This window comes from Orycteropus afer, unplaced genomic scaffold (assembly GCF_000298275.1).
Source record: "Orycteropus afer afer isolate SDZICR_OR568_19922 unplaced genomic scaffold, OryAfe1.0 scaffold00049, whole genome shotgun sequence".
Classification (NCBI taxonomy): Eukaryota; Metazoa; Chordata; class Mammalia; order Tubulidentata; family Orycteropodidae; genus Orycteropus; species Orycteropus afer.
This window is the reverse complement of record NW_006921636.1, coordinates 9,610,036-9,627,011: the sequence shown is the minus strand read 5'-3', so window position 1 is coordinate 9,627,011 and position 16,976 is coordinate 9,610,036. Positions and strand designations below refer to the sequence as shown.

The 16,976-nt window shown below is 43.6% G+C and overlaps 1 protein-coding gene across 1 annotated transcript in view; it reads left to right on the top strand.

The window, feature by feature from the left end:
- EYA2 (EYA transcriptional coactivator and phosphatase 2) overlaps positions 1-16,976 on the top strand; it is a 255,369-nt gene that overhangs the window by 191,573 nt on the left and 46,820 nt on the right. The window contains 1 exon segment of the mRNA XM_042780627.1: positions 3,697-3,786. Within this exon segment, the coding sequence (XP_042636561.1) occupies positions 3,697-3,786 (90 nt within the window).

Genomic DNA, 16,976 nt, shown 5'->3' with positions numbered 1-16,976 from the left:
AGAAGGAAGGTTGGGCAATCTACTTCCATAGTGATACCACGTTGGAAACCCAAGGAGGGGTCGCTATGAGTCAGGGCTGACTCGACGACGCATAACAACAACACAACAACTACTTTACCAAGCATGATGTCCTTCTCCAGGGACTGGACCTTCCTGATAACATGTCCAAAATAGATGAGACAAAGTCTCACCAGCCTAGCTTCTAAGGAGTGTTCTGGCTGCACTTCTTCCAAGACAGATTTGTTTGTTCTTCTGGCAGGCCATGGTAGGTGCTGTATTCTTCATCATCACCCTAATTCAAAGGCATCTATTCTTACTTGGTCTTCCTTATTCATTGCCCAACTTTTACATGCATATGAGGCAATTGAAAGTACCATGACTTTAGTCAGGTCAAATGCACCTTAGTCCTCAAAGTGACATCTTTGCTTTTTAACACTTTCTAAAGGTCTTTTGCAACAGATTTGCCCAATACAATATGTCATTTGATTTCTTGACTGCTGTTTCCATTGATTATGGATCCAGGAAAAAAGAAATCCTTGACAACTTCAGTCTTTTCTCCATTTATCATGATGTTTGCTTATTGCTCCAGTTGTGAGGATTTTTGTTTCCTTTATGTTGAGGTGTAATCCATATTGCAGACTATAGTCTTTAATCATCATCAGTAAGTGTTTCAAGTCCTCTTCAAGTCCTGTTTCAAGTCCTACTTTCAGCAAGCAAGGTTGTGTCATCTGCATATTGCAGGTTGTTAATGAGTCTTCCTCCAGTCCTGATGCCATGTTCCTCTTCATATGGTCCACCTTCTCAGATTATTTGCTCAGCATACAGATTGGATAAGTATGGTGAAAGGATACAACCCTGACAGACACTTTTCCTGATTTTTAAACCACACAGTATTCCCTTGCTTTGTTCGAACGACTGCCTCTTGGTCTATTTACAGGTTCCAGATAAATACAATTAAATATCCTGAAATTCCCATTCTTCAGTGTTATCCATCATTTTTTATGATCCACACAGTCAAATGTCTTTGAATAGTCAATAAAATGCAGGTAAATATCTTTCTGCAGTCTTCTAATTTCAGCCAACATCCATCTGACATCAACAGTGATATCCTTTTTTCTACATCCTCTTCTGAATACAGCTTGCATTTCTGACAGTTCTCTGTCAATATATTGCTGCAGTTTTTTTTTTTTTTAAATTATCTTCAACAACACTTTACTTGTCTGTGATAGTAATGATATTCTTTGATAATTTCCACATTTTTTTGGATCATTTTTCTTTGGAATGAGCACAAATATGGATCTCTTTCGATCTATTGGCTGGGTATCTGTCTTCCAAATCTCTTGGCATAGGTGAATGAGTGCTTCCAGCATTGCATCTGTTTGTTGAAACATCTCAGTTGGTACTTTATCAATTCCTGGAGCTTTGTTTTTCACTGACACCTTCAGTGCAGCTTGGACTTCTTTGATACCATCAGTTCTTGATCATATGCTAACCTCCTGAAATGGTTGAATGTCAACCAATTCTTTTTGGTACAATGACTCCATGTACTCCTTCCATCTTCCTTAATCCTTGCTGCATCATTCGATATCTTGCCCATAGAATCTTTTAATATTGTAAATTGAGGGTTGAATTTTTTTCTTTAGTTCTTTCTGCTTGAGAAATGTTGCGCATATGTCAGTTGATGCAGGTAGGGTTATGCCGCAGTAACAAACATCCCCAAAATGTTAGGGGCAAACTTTTTCCATAAATGACCAGCTTGTAGATATTTCAGGTTTTGCAAGACGTAGGGTCTCTGTCACAACTGCTCACCTCTGACTTCATACACCATTTGAAAACATAAAACCCATTCTTAGCTCACAAGTTATACAAAGCCAGAAACAGGCTATATTGGCCCAAGGGCTATAGTTTGCTGCCCCCCGGTTTGTATCATGCTCTTCCAGGGGTTAGATCTAAAGAAGGGACCCCAAGTATGGATGAACAACAATGTAGTCTACCACACTACAGGTATATCATATTTTTATGCAAATAACCCATCTGTTACACTACTTTTTGCCAACTACACCCTCCCCACACTGAGGTATTTTCATAACCATACTGTGCTAATGTTTTTACAGAAGCATGTAAAAAATTAGCATAGTGTGCTATAAAAATACTTACAAGGAGGGCACAGTTGGCAAAAAGTATAATATGCATGCTATTTGCATAAAAATACAGTAGGTACAGGTGTGTGTATGTTCATAGATCCTTTTCATTATGTAGTTGTGTTTAACACATACTGTGATGTAACTTGCTTTTGTTACTTAATACTCTATTTCTTGACAATAATTTCATATCAATAGCTCTAGCATAACTGCAGTTTTGCAATGGCTGCCTGGCTTTCCACGGGATGAATATACCAGACAGGGTTTTTGTTTGTGTGTTTGTAGCACGGATTCAAACCATTTCTTCCCAGTTCTGTCATGGTCGATGAAGTGAAACCGGAATGGACCCAAATTTGTAAAATGCAGTTGTACTGGAACAGTAACCAGCGTGGGAAAAATTACAGGTCAATGCCCTGCTAGAAACTTCATCTCCCTCCTAGAAAACAAGGGCAGCATGTGTGTTGCATGACAACCAAATGTCTTGACAGGCAGAATTGAAAACAACAGCGCGCAGCTCAAAGATAGCAGCCAATCACATTGCTTTGAATGTGTGTCATTTTCCACAGCCCTGGCAATTATCCAGTCTCCCACATCAGGCTCCTGAAGGGACCCACTACACCTCTTCCAAGTCTCCGATGCCAGAGCTTCGAGCCATAATTTTTCCCATTCTGACTAGCGTTCCAGTACAGTTACATTTTGAAAATTCAGGTCTGTTCTGATTTTGCTGCAGCAGCCATGACTGAATCAGTTCAAACTAGTCCTCTATTGTTAGATAACAGCGGTTTTTTAAATATCAGGAGTAAATTAGCATGTGAGGAGCATTGCTGGTTCAGTGGGAGAATTCTTGCCTTGAATGTGGGTCGTCCAGGCTCAGTTTCTGGCCAGTGCACCTATGCAGATCCATCTGTCAGTGGTGACCTGCGTGTTGCTATGATGTGGAACAGGTTTCAGCAGAGCTTACAAACTAAGAAAGACCAGGAAGAAAGGCCTGGCAATTTACTTCCAAAACATCAGCCAGTGAAAACCCTATGGATCGCCATAGACTGATGTGTGCACAGAATTGCCATGACCGTTCCAGGGAAGTGAACAACAACATGGCAGCATGATAGAGAAAGAGATCACTGTAAAGAGAAAGCCAACATGTCAGGTCTCCCAACAGTTTATACAGTTTGTACTACTTTCCTTGAAATCTGCCAGTCCTCCCTGAAATCAAAAAGGCTTGGAGGAAACCCCTGGAAACACACATTTTCCAAAAGGCCTTCCTTTATTGCAGCCATTCCCAGTCATTGCAACATTGAACAGATTTGGAATTCCAGGGGGGCATTTTAGGGCAGATTCAAAGACCAAAGAGGGTAAAGATAAAAGGTGGAAAACTAAGAGTGGCATCATGGAAGCTGTACAGCGTTATCACCCGGCTCCCACACAGAGACGGAGCTTAGGCCACATCTGAGCCTTGCAGAAAAGACAATTGTCTCTGAGAGGTGAGGCGGGAGACGAGGCAGGCTGAGATGCGGAAGCCCCTGCTTGAGCGTGTTGTCCCCTTTTCTTTCTACAGGACACCACGACGTCCGTGCGCATCGGCCTGATGATGGAGGAGATGATCTTCAACCTTGCAGACACCCATCTGTTCTTTAACGACCTGGAGGTTTGGAATTGCTCATTTCACGTAATAGTTTCAGTGTTTAATCCCTTGCAACTGGTTCTGGGGGAAAAGACACCACCTTTTCTTCTTCTTGTGATAGCTTGAAACTTCTTTTGCTGACAACCCCCGAGAAGGTCCAAAACTGTGTCCAGTGAAGACTTATTGGAAACACTCTTAGTGGGATTATCTCCCTGGCTTCCTCGTGCAGCTAATGGGCTTTTCTCTCTGCTTTCGTGGGGATGTCCACTGGCGGTCTGACTAATCCAATAAGGGTTGTGTAGTTCCTTCCTCCTAAAATTTGCTATTTAATAAGTTTATTAAGGTAAATTAGTGCGGATCCTCCTGGGTCAGGAATAATTAGCAGTGGACCAGGATGGAAGCTTTTAAAAACAATTTACATTCCCCTGAAAGCATGTTTTACAAAGAGGGAGAAGGAAAGCTGAGCAGAGGGACTCTGCTTGTTTAAAGTATCAGCACCTGTGCCCCTAAGCAAGCTGCAAGGGAAGTAGGAAAAAGAAGGAGAACAGCTTCGGAAATTTAATTCATTTGTTTATCCCCAGCCTCTGTTGGAAAGATTTGGGGGAGATTTCGAATGGAAAACACAGATACACTTTGCAAAGGCAAATGAATAAAATACTGGGTAATGAATAAAGAGTTGTACTAAAACAAGAGGCAATTCTGTGCACACGTCAGTCTATGGCGATCCATAGGGTTTCACACTAACTACTGCAGTCAAGTTTACAGTCCAGCTCTGAGCTTCCTGGTAACCAAAAGCAGGTGAAAGCCAGCTGACATCCAGTCGATTCCAACTCATGGCAACCCCGTGTGTTAGAGAGGACTCTGCCCGTAGGATTTGTAATAGCTTTTTTTTTTTTTTTTAAACAGACCCCCAGGCCTTTCTTCTTAAGCTCTTCTGAGTGGACTGGAACCTACAGCTTTGGGGTCGCTTAGCTCATTCATCATTTGCACCACCCAGGGACTCCCGGTGGCCAAAGCCAGGAGGGAGATAGGATGAGACGCTGCTAACAAAAGAGCGAGCAGCTTTCTCCAGGGTGGAAAAGAGTTCCTGGCTAATAAGAGGGTTTCAGAGGAGGAGCTCTGGTAGCATAGTGGCTAAGACACTTGCCTCCTAACCAGATGGCTGGCGGTTCAAACCCACCAGCCACTCCTTGGAAGGAAGGTTGGGCAATCCTACTTCTGTAGTGATACTGCCTCGGAAACCCAAGGAGGGGTTGCTATGAGTTGGGTTTGACTCGACGGCACATAACAACAACAACAAGAGGGTTTTCGGGCAGGGAGTGGAGGGACCTTCTGGTGTTGCGAATTATATTCCCCTCGCTGGATTGGTAGCAGATCAAAAAACAAAGGCAACCTAAGTAGAACTGAATGTGAAAGCACAGTCCCATGTCAACTAGCAGGGAGGTGTTTGTTTGTTTGTTTGTTTGTTTGTTTTTTCTCTAAAATCTAGAAAATTTCCAAGGGCTAGGCTCCAAACTAAAAACCAACCTCACTGCCATTGAGTCGGATCCAACTCATAGTGACACCTTCTTAGGTTTCCGAGGCAGTATCACTACGGAAGTAGATCGCCCAACCTTCCTTCCGAAGAGTGGCTGGTGGGTTTGAACCGCCAGTCTTCTGGTTAGCAGTCAAATGCCTTAGGCACTACGCCACCAGGGCTCTTCAGGACTAGACTGTGAGGTAGAAATATAAATACTATGAATTCTGAATCTGCCCGGGCTAGTCCAAGTCATTATCATATGTACCATCAGAAAAGGATGTAAGTTTTTCTTTCTGATCTACAAGCCTTGAGTTCCACTGAGGGAAATCCTTGCTGAAAGGATCAACCATGTGTTCTGTCCAGTCTAGGCAAGCCACCTATGAAGTGTAATTGATATTGCCTGCTTACTATCTGTTTGAGAGAGAAGATCTAGGTAGAGACTTGTTGCAGGTGGAAGAAAGCTCTAGAGTGGTGGGGAATACCCCTGGCATTAAAGCCAATGTCTGTTTGTCTCTTGAGCAAAAAGTAGTCCACTGATGCTCTTTTCAATGACCTTCAATGGCTTGCAAAAAAGAGAGAGAGCTCATGAGTTTGTTTTTGTTAAAGGCATAGCTATTGAATTATAGAGTCTAATGTACTAGTCAGGAGGCCCTCAGTGGTGCAGAGGGTTAACAGGCTCGGCTGCCCACTGAAAGGTTGGTGTTTCAAGTCCACCCAGAGGCTCCTTGGAAGAAAGGCCTGGCAATCTGTTTCCAAAAGTCAGCTAATGAAAATGCCATGGAGCACAGTTCTACTTGGACACACACGGGGTCACCGTGAGTCAGAATGGAATCGACAGCAACTAGTTTGTTTGTTTGTTTAATGTAGTAGTGAGGACTCTGTTCGTTGCAGATCAAAACCCAACTCAAAGTTCCTTTGTAAAAAATGAAAGTATTGGCTCTTATAGTTGAAAAGCCCCAGGTAGATTTTGATTTTGCTGTCTCCCCAGTAGCATGTCAGTTCCGTGATAGCAGGGAGCGAGTCTGTGTGATTCATCCTGAATCCCAGGGTCCAGACACTCAACAAACAGGCAAATCAATGAACAAGAGTTTGTGCTAGCAGGAGAGATGTGAAGACAAGAAACAGAAGGAGCTCACGTGTTGGGGCGGAGGGGGAAGGAGGACACAGCATTCTCCAGGGTGATCAGAGAAGGCTCTGGAGGAGGGGACATTTGAATTGAGGCCTGAATGACAATGACGAGGCGCCAGCCAGATGGAGATCTGGGGAGGAGGCATCACCACGAGCAGAGGCCCTGCAGTGAGAACAAGTGTGATGCAATGGAGGGTCAGAAGGGAGGCGAGGTGGCTGGAGTGACTGAATGAAAGAGCAGGGTGGGCAGGAGACTTGAGTCAGGAGTGGGAGGCATGGGCCAGGCGGGTCTCCAGGTCAGAGTTGATTCTATTGCATGGATCTACATGGGACGTAGGAGTGTTCGACAGGAAAAGCCACATGATGTGGTTCTGTTTCTAAAAGACCTTTCTGGCTGTCACCTGGAGAGTAGACAGTAGGAGGGGACAGGTAGAGGCAGAGAGAACGAAGAAGAGGCTACTGTACTGTTCAAGCAAGAGAAAAATGATGGGGTGGATCCAGGTGACAAGAAAGTGTGGGAGTCAGGACAGAGGTAAAGGACTTGCTGATGGCTTACTGACAGAGGATGAGGGAAGAAGTCAAGGGTGACACCTAGGTTGACCTGACCACAATGTGGTGCCATTTCAGGGAGGAGCAGTGCCATGGACTGAATTACCAAAAATCCACTGCCATTGAGTTAGTTCCGACTCATAGCGACCCTATAGGACAGAGTAGAATTGGCCCCTAGGATTTCCAAGGGTGTAAATCTTTATGCAAGCAGACTGCCTTATCTTTCTCCTGTGGTGCAGCTGGTGGGTTCAAACCACTGACCTTTTAGTTTAGCAGATGAGTGCTTTAACCACTGCACCACAGGAGCTCCTCATGGACTGAATGATGTACCCCAAACACATAGCTTGGATTGCCAACCCCTGGCCCTGTGCCTGTGATCCCATTTGGAAACAGGGTCTCTCTGTTATGTTAATGAGGCCGTATCAGTGTGGGATATGCCCTAAACCTCATCCCTTTTTTTTTTTTAATTGTGATTTGGGTGAAAGTTTACAGAGCAAATTCACTTTCCATACAGCAATTCACACACACTTTGTCTCATGACATTGACCGCAATTTACCCCAATGCAACAGCTCCCCTCCTACTTCCTCCCGACAGTCACATCTTCCCTGTGTCCATCCCTCCATATACTCCTGACCCCTGAGCTGTCTCCTTGTGCATAAGCGCAAGGGCATAAGCAGCCCTTCTTTCTCCCATGATTGTTCTCTCCAAGGAGTGTATCTACCTCAGGTAAATGTTCAAGTCATATGCCTGTCTTTTGCTTGGCTGGAAGCCACAGGTGTGGGTTCAATTCCAGACCTGAGGGCGGCTAGGGGCCATAGTCTCAGTGGTTCCACCAGGCTCTATTCTATCAGACCAGCAAACCTGTAAACCTCATCACTATTGAGACAGAAAAAGAGTTGATTAGGCACAGAATTAACCAAGCACACCTGGGGACAGGTGCCACACAGAGATAGGCAGGGAATGGAGGGACACCAGCCTAGAGAAACAGAGACGAGAACCCACCCTGGAGGTGAGAGAAAACCTTCCCCTAGAGCCGGCATCCTGAATTCAGACTTCTAGCCTCCTAAACTGTGAGGAAACAACTTTCTGACCTTTCAAGCCGTCCACTTGGGGTATTTCTATTGTCAGCAGCACTAAGATGCTAAGGGGAGCTCTGGCAGCGTAGCACCTAAGGCACTTGACTGCTAACCAGAAGGCTGGCAGTTCAAAGCCACCAGCCACTCCTCAGAAGGAAGGTTGGGCGATCTACTTCCGTAGTGATACCACCTCGGAAACCCAAGGAGGGGTCGCTATGAATCGGATCTGACTCGATGGCAGTGGGTTTGGTTTGGTTTGAAGAAGCTAAAACAAGCGGGCACATGGTGAGGGAGACCAGCCTTCTGTCTGGGGTGTGTTGGGTCTGAGGTGTCAGGGAGCCCCCACCCCCACCCTAGGGGAGCTGCCAAATAGGCAGGAGGTATGAGGGTGAAGTGCACACGAGACACATAGGAGGCACTCTGCGCATCTGGCGGGAGCCAGTACTTGCACTATTCCTGTGTGTTTCCAGCAGATATCTTCAGAGTCTCACCCCCTCCACTGCTTCTTGCTGCCCTGAAGTCGCACCTCTTGGAGAAGGGTTTAATTACCAGTTGGAGCTAGTTTGTTTTCGCTCTCTAAAATTATTTTTTGACAGTGTCCCCAGTGCCAGAAGCCCCCAGAGCACCTCAGCAGAATGGAAACCATGTTCCAAGATGGAGAAGTTAAAACTCACACAACTGAAAACACATTGTTTGAGGGTGCAAGGCAGAGCAGCATCCTGTCAACACCTCCAGGGAGGCCACTTGGGACAGGGGTGGAGCCATAAATTATAGCTGCATTCAAGTGGCTTGGAACTGGAGAGAGGCCCCTGCAGTGCAGGGTCTAGCATGTGGTTCCCAAGGCCCAGCTCCGCCACAGACGATATCGGACCCTTCCTTTCCTGAGCCCACGGTGCATCTCCCTATAAAGGAAGTCATTCCTGCATTCAACAGGTCTTTGTGGACTACGGCCCTTTGCCAGGCTTGATAACATAATGGTTAATTGCTTGGCTGCTAACTAAAAGGTTGGTGGTTCAAACCCATGAGCAGCTCTGTAGGAGAAAAACCTGGTGATCTGCTCCAGTAAAGATCACAACCTAGGAAACCCTCTGGGGCAGTTCTACCCTGTTACATGGGGTTGCTATGAGTTGGAATCGACTCAACAGCACCCAACAACAACAGTCCATGTGCTGGGGATTCAGCAGCAAACAAGACACCCCCAAACCCTTCAGTATGGGGGAGGGCAGGCTGCAAACAACTGGATAGACAATACCAAACCCAAAACCAAACCCACTGCCATCGAGTTGACTCCAACTCACAACGACCTCCATTGGGTTTCTGAGGTGATAAATCTTTACGGAAGTAGATTGCCAGTCTTGCTTCCATGGAGTGGCTCGTGGGTTTGAACGACCAACCTTCTGGTTAGTAGTCAAATGCCTTAGGCACTGTACTAGAGCTCCTTGATAGATAATATAGTACCAGATAAAATGCTCTGAAGAGAGCCAGGGTCAGTGGGAGACTGTCATAGGGGCTTGTGTTTTACTTGGTATAACCAGGTAAAGTCTCTCCGGCATTTGAGGCAGACACTGAGGGAGAGGACCAGGTGGGCACCTAGGGATAAACATGGTCCAGGAAGAAGGAACAGCAGTGCAAATACCCTGAGGCATCGTCAAGGTTGGTGGGTTGCAGGCCCTGTCCAGGAACAAGGAATAGGCCATTGTGGCTGGAGAGAGGAAGCAGGAAAAGTGTGGAGGTCAATGAAGCGGGGAAGGCAGCTTGCGGGGATGGGGGGCATTGGGCTACCATAAGGCTTTAGATAATATTCTAAAGGAGACAAGAAGCTATTGGAGGATTCTGAGTCAGGGAGTGACATGTTCTTACTTCCTGTTTCAGAGGTGCCCTCTGGCTGCTGGGTGGAAAGCAGACCAAGGGTGAGGGTGGAAGCAAGTATCTGCAATATATCAGTGGGTCCCAGACTGTTCAGTTTTTAAAACCAATAACATTTCCCATTTTAAAAATTCTGGAGATGGATTTAGAGTTGCTATTACTTTTACTTTTACTTTGGTTAATAAGCTCATTGGAAATTACAAGAAAAATTTAAACCTACCATTTAGCAAAGCCCAAACCAAACCCATTGAAAGTGAATTCCAACTCATAGCAACCTGGTAGGACAGAGTAAAACTGCCCTGCAAGTTTCCAAGGCTATATTATTTGTGGAACAGACTGCCTCATCCTTGTCCCACTGGCTAGTTGGTGGATTCAAACCATCGACCTTTTTCAGTTAGCAACTGAGTGCTTAACCACACAGCTCCACCAAAGGCTCCTACCATCCTCAGGCACCATCACTTCATAAAAGACAGAAGATTCTAGTGATTTAAAAAAAAAAAGCACATTTATACACTGAAGGATAGCATCTCATCCTTAAAGACACTATTTTAAGTGGCACTGCTGGACCTCCGTTTTCTCATCTGTAATGTGGGAGCAATAGCAGTATTGAAGTACACCAAAAAAAGAAAAACAAAACCCACTGCCATTGAGTCGATTCCAACACATAGCAACCCCCGTTGGGTTACCGAGGAGGTAAATCTTTACGGAAGTAGATTGCTCCATCTTCCTTCCATGGAGTGGCTTGTGAGTTTGAACTACCAACCTTCTGGTTAGCAGTCAGATGCCTTAGGCACTGCACCACCAGAGTAAATGAGATCAATGACTTAACAGTTATACTAGTTCTGCTTACTAAAGCTCAATGAGTAGGCATCATTTTAAGCTTTTCATGTACATTAATCATCTTAAAATCCATGTTATGGATAAGGAAATTGAGGCATAGTGTAGTTAGAGTTAGTGCTATGGTTATCCTTAGAGGTCAAGTTCTTTTAGGTGTTTGGGTTAGGTTTAACATTAATGTTAGGGTTTGAACTCACCTTAGGGTGAGGGTAAGGTTTAGGGTTAGAGTTATGGTTAGGGTTATGGTTAGCATTGATTCATGGGTCAGAGTTAGATCAAGGGTTAGGGCTTGGTTTAGGGTTAGGGTTAGCTTTAGGCTTAGAGTAGGGTTAGAGCTGGATTATGCTTAGGATTAGGGTTGGGGTCAGTTAGGAGTTAATATTAGAGTTAGCATTATGGTTAGGATTAGTGGTAAGGGTATGACCAATGGTAGTGATATGGTTGGTATTAGGCCTTGGGTAAGGGTTAAATTTAGGATTAGGACTGGGTTTAAGATTAGGATTTCATATGAGGGGGTTACTCTTGCTTTTAAGGTTAGGGTTAGTGGTAGGGTTACAGTGTGGTTTAGAGCTAGGCCTAGGGTTTGGCAGAAGAGCGGAGCAGGCACAGAGAGCTTAGGTAAGTTGTATGTAAGTGTGTACTAAGAATGTGAAGCCTCTCACCTGGTGCCCGGACCCTCTGCTGCTTGTGCTGATGCATGGAGAGCACCTGGCACACAGTTGGCGCACAGTAACAGCACCCGAGAGCACGGCTGCCATTTGTAACTAGACCTGCAAGGCTGACAGTAGTTGGTCCTACAACCCTAGAGACATAGGAACCAAGTCCAGAATCCAGATCTAAGAGAAGCTCCATGGAGTATTTCTGCCTTGGGGCTCTGTCTGGGACCATTAGGTCTCAGGAACTAGTGGGTCTTTACCCACAGATGAGTACAACCTTCCTTGGGGAAATCTTGTCGCTCCAGAGTAGCCAACTTTACAGGGAGTATGGACACTCTTACCTGAAAGCCTGGCACAGAGTGGGCACACTGTAGATGTTCTTTGAAACGACTGTGATGTATGCAAAAGAACAAAGGATGAGCTGCCCCCTCCAGTGAGCCTTCATCAGAGCTAATATGGCGTGACGGTTAAGAGCACTTAGAGGCTGTGTGACCTCAGAAGTCACTTAACCTCTCTGTGCCTGATAGTCCTCATCTGAAAAATGAGAGTACTAATAAGGTTACTGTGAGATTTAAATGCATTCATTTTAAAGTACTTAAAAACAAAAAACCAAACTCACTGCTGTTGAGTTGGATCTGATTCATAGTGACCCCCCTCCTTGGGTTTCCAAGGCAGTATCACTACGGAAGTAGATTGCCCACCCTTCCTTCTGAGGAGTGGTTGGTGGGTTTCAACCATCAACCTTCTGGTTAGCAGTCAAACGCCTTAGGCACTACGCCACCAGAGCTCCCATAAGTATTACATAATTGGTTGTTACTAGTATTATCTTATTATTTATAATCTTCCTTATTATTGTCAGCATATAAAACAATGTTTTAAATGCCAGCTAAGTGCTGCATGCGTACCGTGTGCCAGGTATTGAGTTAAGGGCCTGTGCCCATTCTTTCATCTGACCCCACAAACACCACAGCACCACAAGGTTAACTGCCCACAGCTCACATCAATAAGCTCTTCCCCTGGGCCAGGCACCTCACATGCATTGTCATCTCATTGAATTCTTGCAACAGCCCTGCAAGGGATATAAATCTTTCATATCCTTATTTTACACATGAGGAGGCAGAAGCGAAGAGAGGTCAAGTGCCCAAGGACACACAGCTAGCGAGAAGCTTTGGGGATTTGAACCCAGATCAAGCTGATGTCTAGGCTTCAAGGTGTGGGTAGAAGGTATCTCTGGCCCAATGCAGGAATGGCCAATCAGGAGGTGGGCTAGGAGAGAGAGAGAGAGGAAGGTGGTGATTGAAAATGGAGTTGCCAAAAACTTGGGAAGGACCTCACTGGAGGGGCTCAGAAGTCTCTGGCTGAACCTGCCATCGGGACAGACGGTGGCTGCTGACCTGACACCAGGCTTGATTGCTGACATCTGATTTATGGCTCAGTGGGAGCATCAGGGAGAATACTATTTCACTGTGTCAGCATGGACCTGCTCTCCAAGGCATCCTGCCCAGCCGCCCATTAATGCAATGTGAGGCACGGCCTCCTTAGTTCTCTTTAGATAAGTTAAACATTTAAATGGCACAAGAAAGATGGCTGGGCTTCCCTGCCAGAGAGCACACCCCTCTCCGGCTGGGCTAAGGCAGCATTAAACATGCTTTATCATCTTACTTAAACAGCAGACCTGCCTCACACAGGAGGAAGAGGCCAGGGAGCTCGGCGGGCTCTGATGAGGTTTGTTTTTCTAAAGCCAATTTGTCAACACTTTCTTTTCTGAACCTGTGTCTCCAGGCAGCCAAGGACAAAAAGTAATGAGGTTGAACTACAGCCAGGCAGTCAGGGAAGCCCCAGCTATTGCAGATTTTAATAAGTATTTGTCACAACCTTAGTATTTGGAGATGAACAATAAAGAGAGTATGAAGCGTCAAAACCTGTGGCTCTATGCAGCTGAAGCACAGTTCAGACAGACGTTTATAACCTTATTGTTGTTCTCAGGTGCCGTCAAGGTGGTTCCAACTCAAAACAGCCTTATGTACAACAGAGCGAAATGCTGCCAGGTCCTGGACCGTCCCCACTACAGTGCTGACATGGAGCCCATTGTTGCAGCCACTGTGTCACTCCATGTAGCTCAGAGTCTTCCTCTTTTTTGCTGACCCTCTCCTTTACCTAGCATGATGTCCTTCTCCAGGGACTGGTATCTCCTGATAGTGCATCCAAAGAATGGGAGATGAAGTCTTGCTATCTTTCCTTTGAAAGAGCATCCTGGCTGTATTTCTCCCAAGACAGATTTGTTCTTCTGGCACTACGTGGTATATTCAGTATTCTTCACCAAGACCATAATTCAAAGGCATCAATTCAGTCTTCCTTATTCATTATGCAGCTTCCACATGCATATGAGGTGATTGAAAATACCATGGCTTAGGTAAGGTGCACCTTAGTCTTCAAAGTGACATCTTTGCTCTTAAACATTTTAAAGAGGTCTTTTGCAGCAGATTTGCCCACTGCAATACGTCATTTGATTTCTCAACTGCTGCTTCCACTGGAGTTAATTGTGGATCCAAGTAAAATGAAATCATTGAAAACTTCAATCTTTTCTCCATTTATCATGATGTTGCTTATTCGTCCAATTGTGAGCATTTTTGTTTTCTTTATGTTGAAGAGTAATGCATAGTGAAGGCTGTAGTCTTTGATCTTCATCAATAAGTGTTTCAAGTCTTCTGCACTTTCAGCAAGTAAAGTTGTGTCATCTGCATATTGCAGGTTGTTAATGAGTCTTCCTCCAATCTGGAAGCCATGTTTTCTTCATTTAGTCCAACTTCAAGGCTTATTTTCTCAGGATACAGATTGAATATGTATGGTGAAAGGATATAGTGCTGATGCACGTCTTTCCTGATTATAAACGTGCAGTATCTCCTTGTTTTGTCCAAACAACTGCCTCTTGGTCTATGCACAGGTTCCTCATGAGTACAATTAAGTGTTCTGTTTATAGCCTAAAAGTACACTTATTAGGTACACTTCAGTAAGATGGCAGAATAGGCAGACAAGCTACACACACCCTCTTCAACAAACAAAAGAGAAACCAATTGACAGATGTACAGAAGATACTCTTGGAGCTCTGAACTTTGAAAGGAAGTATACAGAAGTAAATTAGGCACCAACTAGTGGAAGAACCTGAATGAAAACAAGACCTAAGAATAGGCTACACTTGCCAAGGACAGCAGGGACATATGAGAGGCTGCCAATAGTAAAGGAGACAGGTGGTGAGCATATAAGTGCTGCCAACTAGTGAACAGAGGAGCACAGTACCCAGCTTACTTCGATGAAATCCAAACAAAACAAAGAAAATGAAAATCTTGGGCAAATCACCCCAACATACAATCACCAATTAAATATAAGCACAAAAACATCATACTGTCTCAGAGACAATAGACCACCACAGTCCACACAAAGAAGCAAGATAAACCAGGAGAAACAAAGGACCAGAATACAGACCCAGAACACATCTGTGAGGAGGAAGCAGCATTGGAACTCCCTGTTAAGGAATTCAAAAGAATTATATTTAGGTACCTTCAATGGCTTGAGAGATTAAAGTTAACACTGACAAAATTGAGGAAAACACAGAGAAAGCCCTAGAACAATTTCAAAAGACAATACGAGAACAAAATGACAACATAAATAAAAAATTAAATATGATACAAAATGTACAGATATAAATCTAGAAGATTAATACTAAATTTTCAGAAGTAGATAACACATTGATCTGGCAAAGAAGTAGAACTGAATCAATGGAAGACAGAAGTAGTGAGACTGAAGACAAATACCTCAGTACTTTTTTGGAAAGGGATCAATCAGAAAAAGATCAAAAGAAAATGAAGAAAGCCTAAGGTTCATGTGGGATACCATCAAAAGGAATAACCTACATGTAATCAGAATTCCAGAACAGAAAGAGGCAAATAAAACCACAGAGAAAATTGTCCAAGATTTGTTGGAAGAGAATTTCCCTGGTATAATGAAAGATGAGAATATATACATTCAGGAAGTCCAACAAACCCCAAACAGGATAGACCCCAAAAGAAAATCACCAAGATATATCATCACCTAACTCACCAAAACCAAAGACAAAGAAAGAATCCTCAAAACAGCACAGAAAAAATGAAAAGTTACCTACAGGAGGCAACCACTAAGACTAAGCTCCCATTTCTCAGCAGAAACCATGCAGGTGAGAAGACAATAGGATGGTATATATAAAACCCTGAAAGAGAAAAATTTCCAACCAAGAATTTTATACTCAGCAAAATTGTCCCTCATATATGATGGTGAAATTAGAACATTTCCAGATAAGCAGAAATTAAGAGAATTTGTTCAAATCAGACCAACCTTACAAGAGATGCTAAAGGAGTCCTTTGGACAGAGAACCAGCAACAGCAAACAACAACCAACCATTAACACACATGACGACATAACCCAAAAACCAACCCAGCTATGGAAGTATCAAAAATAAATAAGCCTACAAGATTGTACACAGGGAACCAGAGACATCAATTGGCAAATGAGGACAACTGCAAACCAAAAAGAGGGGAGAAAAATTGTGTAGTTACAGAACTTCTAAATGGTAGGGAAGTCAAGACAATGCAAGATAGAACAAACTGTTTGAAACTTGGGAAGAAAATTATAAATCATAGGGTAACCTTAAAGAAAAATTATAAAACTTTACATCAAAATAAAAAAGAAGACAAGCACAAATATTTAGCAAATACTAAAACAGTAGCAATAAAGGAAGTGATAACACAATTCATAAACAAAACAAGTCAGCACAGAAAATTATATGGAACAAAGAAATCAGCAACACCACGAAAAAGCACACAACAAAGTGACAGCAACAAATTCATACTTGTCAATAATTACACTGAATGTCAATGGATTAAATGCACCTCTCAAGACATGGAGAGTTGCAGATGGGATAAGAAAATATAACCCGTCAATATACTGTCTACCGGAGACACACCTTAGAGGCAAAGACAAAAATAGACTAAAAATCAAAGGTTGGAAAAAAATATATCAAGAAAAGGCAACCATTAAAGAGCAGGAATGGCAATATTAATTTCTGATAAAATTGATGTTAAGACAAAAACCACCATAAGAGACAAGGAAAGACATTATCTAATGATTAAAGGGAGCTCTGGTAGCGTAGTGCCTAAGGCATTTGACTGCTAACCAGAAGGCTATCAATTGAACAAGAGGACATAACAATAATAAGTATCTATGGACCCAATGAAAGAGCCCAAAATACATAAGCCAGACTTTAACAGAACTGAAAAGACAAATAGATGACTCCACAGTCATAGTAAGAGACTTTAATACACCACTATCAATCACACGTAGAACAACTGGAAAGAAACTCAACAAAGACACAGAAGAACTAAACAATACAATCCACCAACTTGATCTTATAGACATCTAGTGAGCACTTCACCCAACAGCAGCACAATATACATTCTTTTCCAGTGCACATGGAACATTCTCCAGTATAGATCATATGTTAGATCACAAAGCAAGCCTCAGTAAATTTAAAAACATTGAAATACTGCAAG